We start from the raw sequence: 18,614 nt of genomic DNA, 5'->3' as shown, positions 1-18,614 counted from the left end.
CAAGTTTACAAAGATGGCATTTCCCCACAGACCTCTGGGAACTGTAGTCAGTACCTGCAGTGGTAGCAGACAGGAAGGCTGCAGTGGTAGCAGACGGGAAGGCTGCAGTGGTAGCAGACAGGAAGGCTGTAGTGGTAGCAGATGGGAAGGCTGCAGTGGTAGCAGACAGGAAGGCTGTAGTGGTAGCAGACAGGAAGGCTGAGTTGTAGATCGCAACATTATTCTTTAAGTAGGAAGGAACAAATTTACTATTTTTTGCTTTCATTGTATGCTTAAGCTTGTTTTTACTATCAATATAAATGTTCTGCCTAATCCTACACGTTATTTAAAATGTAAATACACCCACTCTAGACCTTTAAGATTCTATTACAATTATACCTTTTGTTGTAGCCACAAATAATTTTTATCCTAAAAAGAATATAAGTTAGCTGTTGACATTTTAAAACTAGAATTGGGGGAGGGGTAGGGAAGACTTCAGTATTAAACTGTAATTATTTTACTTGGGCAAGTACAACCTGTAAGAACTTTATGGAACACTTCCTGAAATTCTCATTCTGGTCTTTGTTGAAGCAAGAGTTTGTAAAAGAGTAAAAAGTCCATGACACTAAAGAATTTTTAAGATGTGCATATAGTGGTTATTGCAGATTTATTAGCGTAGTCCATATTGATGATGCCGTCTTTGAGGGGCCTGTTGACTTTTATTGTCTGAATCAGCCAATTAATATTAAAAACAAATAGAAACTATGAAGGAAGACTCTACAAAGTGAAGAAGCTAGTGCCTTGAGATCAACCAATATGGCTTAGTCATCCTGGCCACATCTGTCATTGATTATTATAAGAAAACATTTCTATTTATGATTTTTTTAAAATCTAAAATAGAGATTCTTTGATGAATTTCCTGATTTTTTAATCTCACTCAGTACACAGCATATTCTTCCCTTTGCTAGGCCTCCCAACATCATTGAGCTGACATCACACATTAGGGCTTATGTGCAGACAGTTTTTCCCAAGAGCTGTTTCTAAGTCCCACAAGCCAAATCTATTGACCTGTCATAGAGGAAACATGTATATAAACCTCTTGTTACTTCCCTTGGGTTGAAGCTTTATGTTTTAGTGATGGCCAGTTTTATTACCCATCTCCTACAGGTTTGGTAACATTCATTCACCACTCTTATGGCATTAAGAATTTTGAGACACAGAAAATAAATGTAATAAGATATGTAATCTGCAAAGAGACTCTAATCAATAGACTATTGTATGTTTAATTATTTTGTGTTCTTTAATATAGAATATCTTCTAAAAAGTGGACACAGTATTTTTTCATAGTAATTTTTTAAGCATTATTTTCTGCAAACATCTTTGGCAATATGTGAAAAGGGAACTAGAAAAAGTTATTTTGCTTTAAAATAATTATTCAGAATAATTTAGAAATAAAACTTTCTTAGAAGAAATTAAAGTGGTTTCTAAGTTGTTCAAATGATTACCTCATTCAATTGCCAACTGAAAGGATAAAGGTGGTTAAGGTCCACTCAGAGATGCCTTGGAAGAAAGACCTGGCAATCTACTTTCAAAAAGTCACACAGTGGAAGATCCTGTATGGAGTCTCACTGAGTCAGAATCCTCTAGCCTGAAACTAGTTTTTAGAAGAGAATTGATTCAAGAACACTACTTGTCCCAATTAATCTATTAACGTGTATTGAACAATGATAGAAAACAAAACATTTTCACAATCTAGCTTCTTAACACTATGCTCAGGATCTTCCTTCATAGAAAAGTGCCAAGCAATCCCTACATGATTAAATAGATCACAAAATTAAGAACTAGAACAGTTCTCTTTGCAAAATGCAAACACATTATCACTACAACAGCAAATATCTATTGACTTGTTCTACTGCCAAAGGCTCTGTTAATAAGCACTTACTTTTGCCAAATTGAATGTGAAATAGAATTGTTTATATTAGTAATACAGTGGGCTTATAATAGTACAGTAATTGTGTTTGTTGATTTCCAATCCTTTGTACTCTACCACCACCATTCACAACAATTAGGTTATTAGTTATTGAGAAAGACATTAAATTGCTAGAAGCTAATTTTAATCAATAGTTGCTTAATGAAATCACATTGTTGGCTTTGTTGATTATAACTGGAGAAATAAGAGATTATATTTGTATTAGTTTGAGGATAAATTTCAACACTTGTTTTGCTTGTGTATCATTTTTCTTCTTTTCAGATTTTTAAAAATGTTGTCCCGGATGATACTGTTCAAGAGCAAGGAAGTCGAAGACTGATCAGCTTTTCTCTCTCAGGTATGTTTTGCTCACCTGGAAGTCTTGAATGTCAGCCAAGAAGAACCAGAAGACTCAGCTTCATTGTATGGAGTTGGCTCTAATTGTCTTTATCTACAAGTTACTCAATTTGTCTCCTTGACTCTCTATCTGTAGAGCAAAAGCAATAACTAAAAATGTCTGCTCAATTGTCTTGAACTTATAAGGATATAGGGAGGAATTCTTTACTATTTCCTGGAACACAGGAATAGATTAAGGTCAGGATGGAAGGTCAAATAAATGGAATTGCTTTGATTTTTCAACCTTATAAATGTGACAGTAGCTATTGGAAAGCTTTAATAGGAAGCTTAAGAGATAGTAAATGAATGTGAGTTGAGAAACAATTCTGAAACAGAAGATGAGAATGGTGTCAGGCAGGGACCAAGGTCAAAGGGAGAATAAAGGATTTAAGGAATGTCAATATGTCAAGAAAGTGAGTAAACAGCCTTGCCTATCTGACTAAACTACCATGGATCCCCTTTCTTTTCCTCCCTAGAAGACCACCCACCTGGCAAAACCACAATGGAATGTCCCTCTCTTCCCTCCCTAAAGATCCTTAGTATAAAACCTGCCCTAATCCACCTCAAGGTGCAGGTTTTCCCCTCTCTCTCTCCAGGCCAAAGGATCTTGCCTCTGAGCCCCCTTAATAAAGCTTCTTTCTTCCTCTTGTCCCTTCCTTGAGTCCTTGGCCTTATGTCCAGTGCAAAGACCTAACAAATGGTTGTAGAACTTGAAGAATGTAATTAGTGTAACTGAATTGTACACATAGAACAGTTGAATTGACATGTATTTAATTGGATATATTTTTAACAAAAACAAAAATTCATTTTAAGAAAGAAAACAGAAACCAAGGCTACTGCTTAAATCCCTGAATGCTGCAAAAAAGTTATCCCTTGGCTGCTGACTGAAAGAATGGGACCTTGAAGCTACCTAAATGCACTTAGAATTAAGGTCTAGTGGTTAACTCTCCCCCAAATTAGCCATTTAAAATTTTCTGGAGCATTGTTTTACTTTGAAACATGCAAGGTCGCTATGGCCACTGGTTTTTTGTTTACCTGATAGCAACCAAGAGTAATTTTCACTAAACAAAATCAAGTGAAGTCCTGAAGCAGAAGAGAGAGCCAAATTTCCTTTTGCTTGACCTTTTTTGTTTTTGTTGATTTCTAGTTTTATAGCATTGTGAACAGAGTTGATTATTTTAGTCTTTATTTGTTTGTTTGTTTATTTATTTTTAATTAATTATTGAGGTTTACTTTGTGGCCTAACATATGGTTTATTCTGGAAAATATTTCATGTACACTGGAAAAGGATGTATATTGATCTTTTGTTTAGCACAGTGCTCTGCTCATCTGATGTATAATTGTTTCGTTGATAAAAAGTGCTACATTAAAATCCGTTATTATTATGAAGTTATCTATTTATCTTTTCATTTCTACTAAAGTTTGATTTATGTATTTTGAGGCTCTTTGATTATTTTTGTTGCTGTTGTTAGCTGCTGTAGAGTTGAGCATAACTCATAGCAACCCTGTGAACAATAGGTATGAACCCTGTTCTATCCTGTGCTGTCCTCACAATTCTTGACACACTGACTGCTGCCCACAGTCACTGTGTCAATCCATTGGGTTGAGGGCCTTTCTCTCTTTTGCCAACCTTTAATCTTTGCAAGCATGATATTCACCTCCAATGGATATTGTCCTCTCCTAGCAATATAACCTAATATGTAAGATGAAGCCTTATCATCTTTGCCTCTAAGGATCATTTTGGCTGCACGTTTTCTAAGACATACTTGTTTGTTCTTTTGACAGTCCCTGGGATAGTTAATACCCTTCTCCAACCCCACAGTTCACAGGCATCAATTCTTCTCCTGTCATTCTTATTCAGTGTCCTGTTCTCAGATGCATAGCAAGTGATCAAAAAGACCATGGCCTGAATCAGACTCACCTTAGTCCTCAAATTGACATCATCGCTCCTGAATAATTTGAAGAGATCCTTTATTACAGAATTTTTTCAATGCAGTATGTCTTCCAATCTCCTGACTGTTGGTACCAAGTATCTTGATTGGATTGTGGATCCAAGTAAGATGAAATCATTGACAGCTTGAATCTTTTCTCCATCTGTTTTGTATTTTTTTCCCATTACACAAAAATTGTGCATAACACATCTTAAATAGAGCAGTAAAGTTTTCAAAGTTTTACCCTTTCTAACAGCATAATTTCTCAAACTCTCCTCACTGACACAAACTTAGTGTTGAGTCTTCACACCAGATGTAAGGCCAAGGACTCAAGAAAGGGGCAAGAACAAGAGAGAAAGCTTAAGAAGCTTTATTAAGGGAGCTCTCAATTGAGGTTCTTTGGTCTCAGAAAGGAATTCACTTTTAGGAAGTTCTTGGGAGGCTTTTTAGGGAAGGAAGGGAGGGGCATTCCATTGTGGTTTAGCCAGGTGGGTGAAGTCATTCACTCCCTTTGTTGACATGTCTTATTCTTTGAATCCTTCATTCTCCCCTTTTCTTTGATCGGGTCCTGACATCTTAGCCTCTTTAGTGAGAAAAAGAGTGATGTATTTTTATTGTAGCTACTTCTTGATGAATGAGGTGAAGATCTGGGGCTCAGAGGCTGTAGCCAGGGAAGAATATGGATGCCATAGCGACTGTTTCACCATTATGTTCGTCATTTCTTTTATCCTGTGAAGAATTTTAAAAGGCAGGGAGCAATTAGTAACAATATGAAGAGCTACTTAGGGCTTGGGATCTGAGTGGGGTAAAGAGTAATGAGAATCATCATTTGAGAGGTGTAGGAGGTCAGTGAGAGGAGCATGTTTGACTTGGGAAAGGTAGTGCTAACAGGAATTACCTATGACCTTAATTGCTGTGGGTGTAGTTAGGATGACTGCATAAGGTCTGTCTTAGTGTGCTTGAAGAGGTTTGGGTGCATGGTATTTGATGAGAATGACATCTTCTGGGGTGACTCCAGCTGTCTGGTCTAGACATTCAGGCGAGGATCTAGGTATGCAGCAGCCTGCGTGTTCCAGAGTAATGGTCTAAGGAGAGAGAGATAAAGAAGATATGATGTTAAAAGAGGGTGTTCAGCATGTAGGTTATGGTTGAGCAGGAACAGTTGGCCATACATCAGCTCAAAGGGGCTTAGAAAAGATGATGAATGAGGTGTTGATCAGATGCTGCTTTCCACACTCTCTTTATGCAAACTACAGCATAGGATGCATAATGGTAACCTTCAAAAGTTGTACAAGATCTGCTGTAAACAAACAGAGTATGGTCTGGGTTAGGGATGGGTTGGTCAGATAGGGAGAGAAGTAAAGAGTCCTTATCTTCAAGGACTTCAGGGCAGCTATGGTCATAATAAGTTGAGATGTTAGGGTGACCAGGTTGAGGGATGGTGATTTAGAAAGGCTAATATCAGGGTTCTCAAGGAAAAAGTAGGTGGAGCTCCTGCATTCACCCAGGGGAAAGTAAACATAGGAAGTGGTGGAAAAGCAGGGCTTAAAGTCTATGCCTAGAGAAGACTTGCAGAGTTCAGGTCTGTGGGTGAGATTTCAGACCATCCTCTGAAAGCCAGAAGCTTCAGAGTCTGGGAAAGGCTAAAGATGGCTTGTGTGTCCCCTACTGCGATCGAGAGCCTGGAAGAAGTCCCTGGCACTTGGGTGGGCTCCTGACACAGATCTGCGCTTTTGGGGTATGTGCAGACAGGAATCCAGTATGGACAGACCTGAATCCCAAGGGAGTCCAAAATGCCTGGCAGCAAAAAGCCTGGGGACTGTATGAGCAAAGGGGCCTTTCTTGGGAGAGGGGAGGAATCAGAAAAGGATTCTGAGAGTGGAGAGGCAAGAGTCAGAAGAATAGAGGCAAAGGGTTTTTGATGGGAGGAGTCCCAGCAAGGACTCTTGCAGAATAGATGTAACAGTGGACAGGAAGGATGAGTAGTTCAGGGAAAGTGGACACTATTGATAATCAGACATCAATACAAAATGGATGGAAATAGACAACAGAGGGTCTGTCCCCTCAAGTCCATGCTGGTGTCCCTCCTGCTGTTCTCTTAGAAATAGATGTGCCTCTATCAAACCTAAGCCTTGTTGGGGTCCCTAGATAATCCTCAAAATCACCACTAAGCTATAGGACAATACCATGAAACCACAAGTGGGAACCCAATCAAACTCTCTGGCTTCAGAGTAGCATCAGCTGCGGAGCCTCTTTACAAGCACTCAAAACATTCAATAACTGGACTTTGCATTATGTTACCGTTTGAGATCTTGACACCGTGCAAGCCGCTAGGGTCAAGAAAGAGAGTGTGGGGTGTCACACTCACCCCAAAAGACAGCAAAGGTGCAACAGGCCTCAACTCCTCTCCCAGGTTTTGTGCACCAGATGTTAGGGTTTTTTTGCACCAGACGTAAGGTCAAGGACCCAGGGAAAGGACGAGAACAAGAGAGAAAGCTTGAAGTAGCTTTACTAAGGGAGCTCCTGGGTGAGGTTCCTTGGTCTTAAAATGGAGAATATGGAAGTTGCCCTTAGGAAGCTGTTGGGAAGGGTTATAGGAGAGTCTTTAGGGAGGGAAGGATATCCCATTGTGGTTTAGCCAGGTGGGCAAAACCATTCACTCCCTGTGTTGACATGTCTTACTCTTTGAATCCTTCATTCTCCCCTTTGACCTTATCTGGGCCTGACACTTCAGGCCCAGGTTCCATAAAGATTATATAGATAATGTATTTTCTCCAGTGCATATGCTTTTACCTCACTAAACTTTCTCTTTATTTCTCCTAATTTTCTCTCTTCTTACTCAGTGAAGACTGTATTTAGTGCCAAACTAAATTCATTTTACTTATGTATTCACTTCACAAAGGGGTTTATTACACTAGATCCATTGAAAAATAAAAGTTAGTTTCCCTTTCTCTGTGTCCCCTCACTTTCTCTGATGTGAAACTTAACTTCTCATCCTCTAGCCCCCTTAAATGAACCTATTTAAGGAACACATAAAGTCCAGTTGAGAGCAGTTGACCTTTGTGAAGAGTATCACAACACTAGAAGGATTGAGTTATCATACGAACCTCTTATCAGAATTCATTTTCATGCATATTAGCATTTGTTTCACTTAGTAGATTCTGTAGACAATATGGGCCATCATATTAATGCTACTTATAGCCTCTGAAAACCTGCTGCAGTGTTGACTATGAGTCAGTATCCATTTGATGGCAATGAGAGAAATAGACAAGTTAGTTCATAAGAAAGAATACTTAAGAAGACAAAAATATTCACAACTGGACCAGTAGGCAGCATCATGATAAAGAAAAGATTGAACCAGTAATTTCATCTTGCTTGGACCTAGACATATTGCACTGAGTAAATCTTCTGTCAACAACTCTCTAAGGTGTTAGGGAACAATGATATCAATTTAAAGACTAAGATACATCTGACTTAACCATGGTCTTTTCAATTACGTGTTATGGATCTAAAATCCACAATGAATAAAGATGACAATAGAATAATAAAAAATATCCTTCAATATGGATTGCATCTTAATGTCAAGAAAAACAAGAATTCTTACCACTTAACCTGATAGGCAAAATCATGATAGAAGAAAAAAGATTGAAACTGTCAACAATTTCATCTTACTTGGATCCACAATTAGCACCGTTAGTACTTGTTATTGTTTTTGTAATGTGCCATCATTTCACCTGTGACTCATATTGACCCTATGTACATCGTCCCTGAACCCTACTCTATCCTGTGTCAATCTTACTGTCTCTGACACACCTACTTTCATTACCCCAGTGACTGAATCAATCCATTTCATCAAGGGTTTTCCTCTCTTGCACTGTACCTCCATTCTCCCAAGCATAGCGTCCTTCTCCAAGGACTGGTCCTTCCTTGCAACATGTCCAAAGTATTCAGACTAAGCCTCAGAATCCTTGCCTCCAAGGAGCAGCCTGATTTCACCTCTCTAGGACAAACCCATTTGTTCTCCTAGCAATCCATGGTATATTCAATACTCTTCTACAGAACCACAGCTCAAAGGCATCAATTCTCCTTCTATCATCCCTAGCTTACTGATGCATAGCAAGTAATTGCAAAGTCTGTGGCTTGTATCAGGCACACTTTAGTCTCCAGACTGACATAGTTTCTCTTGAGTACTTTGGAGACTAACAGTTAGGAAATCAGGAAATATATTACACTGGGAATGTGTGAAGTTAGGGACAAATTATTAAGGAGTAATGATGCATGTTTGAAGAGTAAGGTGTGTCTGATTCAAACTATTGCCTTTCCAAACTCTTGCTATGCACCTAAGAGCTGGAAAATGAATAAAGATGACGGAAGAATAATTGATGCCTTTGATCCCATGGAGAGTCAAAAGAACAAACAAATATGTCTTGGAGAAAGGGCAACCAGAGTGCTCTTAGGAGGAAAAGATGAAGCTTCATCTCACATATTTAGAGCATGTTTATAGGAGGGTCTATTCTGTGGAGAAGGACATCATGCTCAGAAAGGCAGAGGGTCAGCGATGGAGAGAAGAACCCTCAACCAGGTGGATTGACACAGTGACTGCTGCAGTGGGCTCTAGTATATCAGGAGGTGGGATTTTGGCACATGATAAGACAGGGTTCAGATCTGTTGCTCTTAGGATCACTATGAGTCATACTTGAAGCGATGGCACCTAATAACTATTCTTATTCGTAATGTTATAGGAAACAGTCTACAGATTTAAAGAATTTTTCCATGTTTTCAGGGGTTTTTAACCTTTGTAGAGTTCAACAGATCTTTGTTGCTCTTTTCAGATATCGTAGGTTCCAACTCAAAGTGATCCTATATAGAATAAAATGAAACACTTCCCAGTACTGTGCTTACCTCACAGTTTCTGTACTTGATTGTGTTGTTTTAGGCACTGTATCAATTAATCTCATTTAATATCTTCTTTTTCTCTGACCCTGAACTTACTAATCATTTTTCTTTTACTTTTCCAAGAGGGTAGTGTACTAGGGGACAGGGTTGGGAGGGGAGAAAAGTGCAACAATAAATGAATGGAAATCCAAAGTCTCTGTAAATTTTCATTGAAATTAATAATAAAATTTATTATTACTTTTAATGAACGTATATAGAAACTTTGGATTTCCATTCATTCATTGTTGCACATTTTCCTCTGCCCACCCCTCCTCCTCAGTTTACTCTGTTCTTTGAAAAGTAAAAGAAAAATTCTTTCATTTTTATACAATCCCTCCCCCCACCCCCATCCACTCACTGTGTACTCTTCATTCTGGACTCCTGTCATGACAATAATACCTAATCCCTTTTAAACAGTTCTTTCCCTCATGCAGTATACATTATTTATACCCTCTTTTCTTAAGTTCTCCCCAACCCTGATGTCAGTCCTGTTTTACAACAGGAGCACTATGCAGTATTTGTCCTTTTGTGACTGAGATATGTCACTCAGCATCATGTCCTCCAGAGTCATCCATTTTGTATAATATTTCATGAGTTTCTTATTTTTTAATACAGCATAGTATTGCATTGTGTGACTATACCACAGCTTCTCTATCCATTCGTTTGTTGATGGGCACATGGGTTGTTTCCAACACTTTGCTATTGTGAACAAATCCACAATAAACATGGGTGTGCATATATCTGCTTGGATGTTAATTATGGTCTCTTTGGGGTATATTCCCAGTAGTGGAATTGCTGGGTCAAATGGTGTCTCTATTTGCAACTTTTTGAGAAAGTGCCATACTGCCATCCACAGTGATTGCACCATTTTACACTCCCACAAAAGTGAATAAGAGTTCCAGTTTTTCCACAACCTCCTTAGCATTTCTTGTTTGCTGTTCTGTTAAATTTTGCTATTCTGACTGGGGTGAGATGATATCTCATAGTTGTTTTGATTTGCATCTCTCTTAGAGTCAGGGATTTTGAATATTTCTTCATGTGCTTGTTAGCCATCTGAATGTCTTCTTTGGTGAAGTGTCTGTTCATATCTTGTGCCCATTTTTCTATTGGATTATTTACTTTTATCTTGATGTGGTGACAGGTTAAAATCTTTTCTTTTTCAGATTTCCAGGCCATGGGGCTGAAGAAAGGGATGTTTTTCAACCCAGATCCTTATTTGAAGATTTCCATCCAACCAGGGAAGCACAGTATCTTTCCTGCCCTTCCTCACCATGGACAGGAGAGGAGGTCCAAGATTATAGGCAATACTGTGAACCCTGTCTGGCAAGCTGAGGTGAGTGGCTGGGCCTTAATAAGTAGAAAAGATAAAAAGTGTACGGGGGAGTTAAAGAGACATGAAATGCAATTATCCAACTCATGGTTTGTGCCGTGGTAGGAAGTTTGTTGAAATAACTAATCTTTTGCCTTCTAAAGCCCTTTCTTCACTACACATCGGAAGTAAGGTGCTTCTTCCCACAAAATCCTGAACCTCACTATGACGAAGTTTCCTTCAAAGTGATACTTGTATAAGAGTTTCATTTGGCTATCTGGCTTGTAGCTTTACCATGAGAATATAAATCTATACAGCATATGTAATCAGACTGGAGAGGGGGTTTGTCCAAGAGAATATAGGCAATATCATTTGTTGTTGTTGTCGTGTGCCTCGAGTCGCTTGCAACTCATAATGACCCTATGTACAACAGCCCTGTACCATACTCTATCTTGAGAAAACTCTGTTGTCTCTAACATACCTACCTCCACTACTCCAGTCACAGAGTCAGTCTCATCCAGAGTCTTCCTCTCTTGCACTCTCCCTCCACCCTTCCAATCATGGTGTCCCTCTCCAAGGACTGGCTCCTCCTTGCAACATACCAAAAGTATGTCAGACAGAGCTTCAAAATTCTTTCCAAGATGAACCTCTTTGTTCTTTTAGCAGTGCATGGTATATTCAGTACTCTTCTTCAGTACCACAACTCAAAGGCATCAATTCTTCTAACATCCTTAGTCATTGTCCAGCTCTTTGACATATACAAGTAATTGCAAAGACCATGGTCTGAATCAGGTGCACCTTAGTCTCCCAGTTGACATTGTTGCTTTTCAGTACTCTGAAGAGGTTCCTGACAACAGATTTTTCCCAGTACAATTAGTCTTTTGACTTCTTGGCTGCTAGTACCAACAGTGTTGATTGTGGAGCCAATAAGCTGAAACTGTTAACCATCTCAATCTCTTCACCATTTATCATGATGTTACCAATTGTCCAAGTGACAAGAATCTGTTTTCTTGGTGTTGAGCTTCAATTCATATTGAAGGTTGTAGTCCTTGACCATCTACAGCAAATGTGTCAGGTCCTTTTCAGTTTCAGCAAGCAAGTTTGTGTCATTTGCATAATGCAGGTTGTTGATAAGTCTTCCGCCAATCCTTATGCCACATTTCTCTTCATAGAGCCCAGCTTCCCAGATGATCTCTTCTACATGTAGATTGTAAAAATATGGAAATAAGATGAGTCCCTGTGTACACTTTTCCTGATTTTGAACCATGCAGTGTTTCCTTGTTCTGTTCTATTGCTCTTGGTTCAAGTTTAGATTTTACATAAGCGTAATCAAGTGTTCTGGATTCCCTTTTCAGAGTTATCCGTAGTTTGTTATGATCCACACAAGTCAAATGCCTTCGCATAGTATCATATGTTCTTGTTTATCATAGAATAAGAATCGACCCATAGCTGAGTCTCAAGCGCGTTTTCAGAAGCAGTTAATCACATGAGAAGAGGTTGCTTATCCTTCTCCCATGGAGCAGCTAGTGGCCCCCAACTGTATGCCTTCTGTATTGCACTGTAGTTTCTTGCCACTAAGCCATCACAGCTGGTTAAAAGTATATCTTTGTGGTCACACAAACTGATTCAGATTATAGCTCAGTCAATTAACTAGATGTATAAGCATGAAATAAGAGTTTCTCAGATATTAAGCATAAATATTTTCTCATTCAGCTGCTAATGATGAAAATGGATTGTTTCTCGTAAATTAGTCTGAATGTAGAACTTATAATCATCCTTGCCAGGATAATGCAATCAGACATTTGGGGCCAAGTTTTTCCATTATCTTTTAAATTACACCACTTGCTTCCTAAGCCAAATTCATCTTGACTTCAGCCTCACATGTGAATTTTTGTTAGTCCTTCTAAGTGGACCTAATGAAAATATACTTGCACTTTAGTGCCCTCCCCCCCAAACAGAGTGGAAATGAACTGCTAATTTTAGCAAACAACAACTTCATCACTTTTAGTGCCACTGTTGTTTTTATGTGCCGCTGAGTCAGAATCAACCCATAGGTGACCCTCCAGCAGGTTTTCAGAGGCAGTTTAATCTCACAGAAGGAGATTGCCCATCCTTTCCTCTGGAGCTACAGTGATGGATTTGAACCACATGCCTATGGGATTGCAGCACAGCTCCTTACCACTAGGTCACCAAATCTCCCTGTTAGTGTAGCTAACAGAGAATAATGAGGCTGAAATGATTTACTCCTCTCTGTGTTCTTGTGGTTATTACAAGAGATTATGAAAATTTACAGTTCACAGAGAAAAGATCTCTTTCTTCTCAAGATTGTTAGAGAAATTTGTTCTAAGACATTTGGTCATAAAGGCATTATGAATCTCAGTGAAGAATTATAAAGTTCAGCACAGTCAGATTTCTTTGGTTAAAAATGTCCTCTAGGATCCAGATTAAGTCCTGAAATAATTTCTGAATTGTTAGTTCAGATTATTTTAATCTGGTCCAACACCAGAAAACACATTATTGATCTGCCCTTAACCACCTTCTTGGTGTCTAGTTTTATCATTCAAAATTGTCTTTCCTAGCCAAAAGATTAATGTTTATTTTATGCTAAAGTAATTATTATGTTAAGGAGAGAGGATTAGGATTGGATACAAGTCCCACTCTACAGATATTTATATAAACGCATGGGACCTCAGTGCCAGGCATTTTTTCCTTTAGAAAAACTCATTTATTTACCTGTGACATAGCTTCCAGCTGCTGACAGTCTCTACTCCACCAGTCTGCATTATCCATAGTCACCATCTAGTTGTGCCACAAGTGACAGTCTATAGGATTCTGGCCCACCACTCTCCAGTTTCTCCAAAACCAGCCTGCTGCATATGGTTATATGTAATTTCGGTGACAGGTCTCAGTCTCTAGGAGCTCTTTTAGTGAAACTGAACCCAAGGGCCATAAAAGAATTGGGGAACTGAGGCATGGCTAGAACTGTTCATATTAGAAATTATGGACACATCCAGCTAGTTAAGTATGTGGGACTATGTTGGCCTGAGATTTCTTGTAAATAATCTGCTACTAATCTTTTTGTAGTTGCTGTTGATGATGATGATGAGTCAAGCCAGACTCAAAGCAACCTATGAACAAAAGGCCTGAAGACCCTCTACAACTATCGACATTTCTCAAAGTTTATAGAGCTTCTGGGGGCATGTTGTTTAGGAAGTGGATGCCAACTCCTGCTTCCAAACCTGCCATAATATATTATTGTTGTTATATTAATCTTAGCAGAATAAATTATGAAAACATTCCTTCATTCCACTCAACACACTTAAATTTATTGGTCTAAAATAAGATTCCTCAAGTCTTTGCTCAGTGAGGTTCAGAAGGAGGATAACACATTTTTCAGTTACAAAACTAGTTACTGCTTGAACTGGAATTCAAAGCAAAGTCTGTATAAGTGTCCTGATATGCTCTTGATCTCAAAACTATATTACAGTGCCCATCATCTAAAAGTCAAAGTCATAGTTTCCCTGCAGAGTCTTCTGGACATTCCACAGCTTTGATGTCATTAGCCATATGGACATGTATTTGGTATGGGAAAGCCTACCGAGATGAGAAATTTCTCACCAGTCTAAGCCAAGCAGTTGCTGAATAGGACCCAAGTTCTTGCCTCAAGTCCAACTTCTATATGGAAGAAAAGCAGAAATACAAAACGTTTCTTCTGGCAAGGTTTTACTTTGTAATCCAACAACAGAAGCCAGCTCCTCCCAGCAAATTCTATTATTGTCTCATTACTTCATTTGGCTGGGAAAACTGAGTTTTCCCCTTTCCTACCTCTATAGGCTGGAGACTAAGGTGCACCTGATTCAGGCCATGGTCTTTGCAATTGCTTACTATGCATCAGAATGCTGGACAATAACTAGGGGTGATAGAAGCAGAATTGATGCCTTTGAGCTGTGGTGCTGGAAAGGAATCTTGAATATATCATGAACAGCTAGAAGAACAAACAGGCTCATCCTAGAGAGGGTGAGACCAGGCTGCTTCTTGAAGGCAAGGAATTTTGAAGCTTTGGCATATTTTGGACATGTTGCAAGGCGAGACTAGTCACTGGAGAGGGACATCATATTTGAGAGGGTGGAGGGATAGTAAAAGAGAGGAAGATCCTTGATGAGATGGATTTATTTAGTGACTGGGATAATGGGGGTAGGTGTATCAGAGACAATAAGATTGGCATAGGATACAGCAGGGTTTAGGGCTGTTGTACACAGGGTCTCTATGAGTCACAGATGACTCAATGGCATGTAACAACAACAACCTCTATAACAGTAACAACACTTTAGGTAGTTTAAAACAGATTTTGTTGACAGTATCAGTTGCTATTTGATCTTCACTTCTCAATACCTCCTGGTTCAATCCTTATGCTAAGAGTACTCTCAGTAGTTGCCACCTCTAGTGTCTCCTACGTATACACTGTGACTTTGCTTATATTTCCCTAAAAGGATTGTTGTCAATAAACCCACTATTAACTCCCATTCACCTACTAAATCTCAGCTAGAATGTCACTTCATTTGTGGGATAGTCCCTGACTCCCTGTCAGCCCTTAGGGAGAAAATGTTCCTGTCATTGATCTCCCTTATATGGACCTCCATCATAGTCCAGCTTACCTGTCCCACTCACCTCCACCAGATTTCAAGATCTTCAAAAAAGGAAAACTCTTTAATCATATTAGTCTCTAATTCCTATAACCTAATAATTGGTTTTAACAGCAAACGGTTCTTACTATATAATAATGTTCCAAATGTTTTGCATGATTAATGCATTTAACCTTCACAAGAACCCTATACAATAAGCATTATGAACATCAAGAACAGAAACAAAAGGAAGAGATTCCAAAGTAAAAGGGATAAGCATAATTCAAAGGGCAGCTCAAGAAGATAAAGCAAATTATTATAATGGAATGCACAAAGAGTTAAGAGTTGATGAATAAAAAAAGAAAGAGCTTGTGTGGCATTTCTCAAACTCAAAGAACTGAAAAACAAATTCAAGCCTAGAATTATAATGCTGAGAGACATTATGGGGGAAATGATGAATGATCCATGAAGCATCAAAAGAAAAGAGAACATGCAAAAACATTGTGCAAAAAGAATTGTTCAATACTGAAATATTTCCAGAAATAGCGTACAATAAAGAATCATTTGTGATGAGGGAAGATGTTCAAACTACATTTAAAGCATTGTCGAAAACTAAGAGCCAGTAAATGATGTAATACTAATTGACATGTTACAACAAACAGATGCAGCCCTGGATGGGATTTCCATGTTGTGCCAGAAAATTTGGAAGTCAATTTTCTGGCCAACTGAATGGAAGAGATTCAGATTTTTCCCATACCCAAGAAAAGAGACCAACAGAATGTGGAAATGATGAAATAATATCATTAATATTATATGCAAGCAAAATATCATTGAAGATCATCCAAAAACAGAACAGTATATTGACAGAGAACTGCTAGATGCTCAAGATGAGTTTACAAAAGGCTGTGGCACTAGGGACAGACAGCGTTGCTGACGTTAAATGGATTTTTTTTAAGTCTAAATGATTTTATTTTTGACAATCTGTGCCTTTTTTTTTTTACTTTTAAAAAAGTCACCACTCCAAATAAATCAATGTCAAAATTAAATTAACAAATCATGATTATATCAGTCCCATTTGTCTAAAGCCTGGTGTGTTGATGAGAAGCAGCAGCCAGTTAGGATGACTGGTGATGGATCTAAATGTGTGCCAAATTTGTTAAAATTTCTCCGTTTCTAAACCATCCTTCTTGTTGTTGTTGTTATGTGCCATCGAGTCTCTTGTGACTCATAGTGACCCCATGTATAAGAGCCCTAAACGCCGTTCTATCCTGTGTCAACCTCGCTGTCTCAGACACATTGATTCCCACCACTCCACTCACAGAATCGATCCATCTCATCGAGGGTCCTTCTGTGCTGTCCCTCCACTTTACTAATTATGATATCCCTCTCCAAGGACCAGTCCCTCCTAGCAACATGCCCAAAGTATGTCAGACGAAGCTTCAGAATCCTTGTTGACTCCAACAAGTAGTCTGGCTTCACCCTCTCCAGGACAAACCTGTTTGTTCTTCTCGCAGTCCATGGTATAGTCAACATTCTTCTGCAGCACCACAGCCCAAAGGAATCAATTATCTTTCTCTCATCTCTAGTCACTGTCCAACTCTCCGATGCATAGCACATAATTGCGAAGACTATAGCCTGGATCAGGCGCATGTTAGTCTCTAGCCTGACATCGTTGCTCTTCAGTACTCTTGAAAGGTCCCTCACAGCTGACTTTCCCAATGCAATTCAGCTCCTGATTTCCTGGATGCTGTTACCAGGAGTGTTGATTGTGGAACCAAGTAAACTAAAAACAGTTCTCTTCACCATCCATACTGATGCTGTCATTTGGCCCAGTGGTGAGAATGTTTGTTTCCTTTATGTTGAGCTTCAATCCATATAGAAGGCTGTAGTCCTTGACCTTCTGCAGCAAGTGCTTCAGGTCCTCCTCAGTTTCAGCAAGCAGGGTTGTGTCATCTGCATACCGCAGGTTGTTGATGATTCTTCCACCAATCCTGTTGCCACATTCCTCCTTGTACAGCCCAGCATCTCAGATGATCTGTTCTGCATACAGATTGAAAAGGTATGATGAAAAATACATCCCTGATGGACCCCCCCCTTCTTGATTTTGAACCATGTAGTGTCTCCTTGCTCTGTTCTGACTACTGCCTCTTGGTCCAAGAATAGGTTCCTCATAAGCACAATCAAATGTTCTGAGCTTCCCATTCTTCTGAGAGTCAGCCATTTCTTGTTGTGATCTACACAGTCAAAAGCCTTTGCATAGTCAATGAAGCACAGATAGACATTCCTCTGGTATTCTCTGCTTTCTGCCAAGATCCATCTAACATTAGCTATGATATCCCTAGTACCACGACCTCTTCTAAATCCAGCCTGCATGTCTGGCAGTTCTCTGTTGACATATTGTTCCAAACGTTTTTGGGTAATTTTCAGAAGAATCTTGCTTGCATATGATATTAATGACATTGTTAGATAGTTTCTACACTCTGTTGGGTCACCTTTCTTTGGAATGGGAATAAATATTGATCTTTTCCAGTCAGTTGGCCAGCTGGCTGTCTTCCAGATTTCTTGGCACAACTTAGTGAGCACGTCCAGGGCAGCGTCTGTTTGTTGAAATAAATGATCCTAAGAAAAATAATAATCATGTATTGGGTTTACTCACATCATCCTCATGGTAATTCAGCAGTGCAACCATGCCATCAGGATTTATGTTGTCACCAATAAAGAACTCGTAGATCAAGCAAGGATGTGCTTTACCTGTTCTGCAGCCCTGGTCATAACAGGTTTTAGTCTTTCTGATTTCTGTTCTTCAAGTTGATTTCATGGAATCCTTGATATACTTCTTGTAGGCTGTTTCTGTAAAGCTGGTTTCCTGCAAGGAATGATTCATGATGATATCAATACTGGTGATTACTATGTTTTCAGCTCATTCACAGTTGATGCCTTCAGCTGAGGCCTTTCCACCAATGAATGAGTCATCAATGTGACCCTCTGTCCTACTGACCATCTTCCCTTCACCTCCAGGCACAGTGGGCCCATGATCTCCTGGATCTTGTAGATGTCATTATGACTGCTAAGGTCCCTGTAGATGATCATGATTGAAGCTAAGAAACGATGGTGCTAGTTGATCTAGCTAAGCAGGAGGCAGAGCTCTGAACAAGCACATGATGTAGAGGTGGGCGTGGGGCAGGCAGGCAGGAGGCAGGGGAAATCATGTCGGATGGATCTTGCCTGGAAGCAGAGAATATCAAAAGAAAATAATATCTACTTGTGTTTTATTGACTATGCAAAAGGACTTGATTGTGTGGATCATTATAAACTACAACAACAGTGTTTCCTTTCTCTGTTCTGATGACGGCCTCCTGGTCCAAATATGCTGTTGTTGTTGTTATGTGCCGTCAAGTCGTTTGCGACTCATAGCGACCCTATGTACAACAGCCCTAAACCCTGCTCTATCCTGTGCCAATCTCATTGCCTCT

The 18,614-nt window shown here is 39.2% G+C and overlaps 1 protein-coding gene across 1 annotated transcript in view; it reads left to right on the top strand.

The window, feature by feature from the left end:
* The window catches only part of HECW1 (HECT, C2 and WW domain containing E3 ubiquitin protein ligase 1), a 384,473-nt gene that overhangs the window by 131,970 nt on the left and 233,889 nt on the right, over positions 1 to 18,614 (top strand). Inside the window, exons 4-5 of the mRNA XM_006900196.1 lie at positions 2,231 to 2,306; positions 10,374 to 10,543. Coding sequence (XP_006900258.1) covers positions 2,231 to 2,306; positions 10,374 to 10,543 — 246 coding nt within the window. The remainder of the gene's footprint in view (positions 1 to 2,230; positions 2,307 to 10,373; positions 10,544 to 18,614) is intronic.

Source organism: Elephantulus edwardii, unplaced genomic scaffold (assembly GCF_000299155.1).
Source record: "Elephantulus edwardii isolate Elephantulus edwardi_28Jun2011 unplaced genomic scaffold, EleEdw1.0 scaffold00276, whole genome shotgun sequence".
Lineage (NCBI taxonomy): Eukaryota > Metazoa > Chordata > Mammalia > Macroscelidea > Macroscelididae > Elephantulus > Elephantulus edwardii.
The sequence above is the reverse complement of the archived record's forward strand: the minus strand, read 5'-3'. Positions and strand labels throughout refer to the sequence as shown.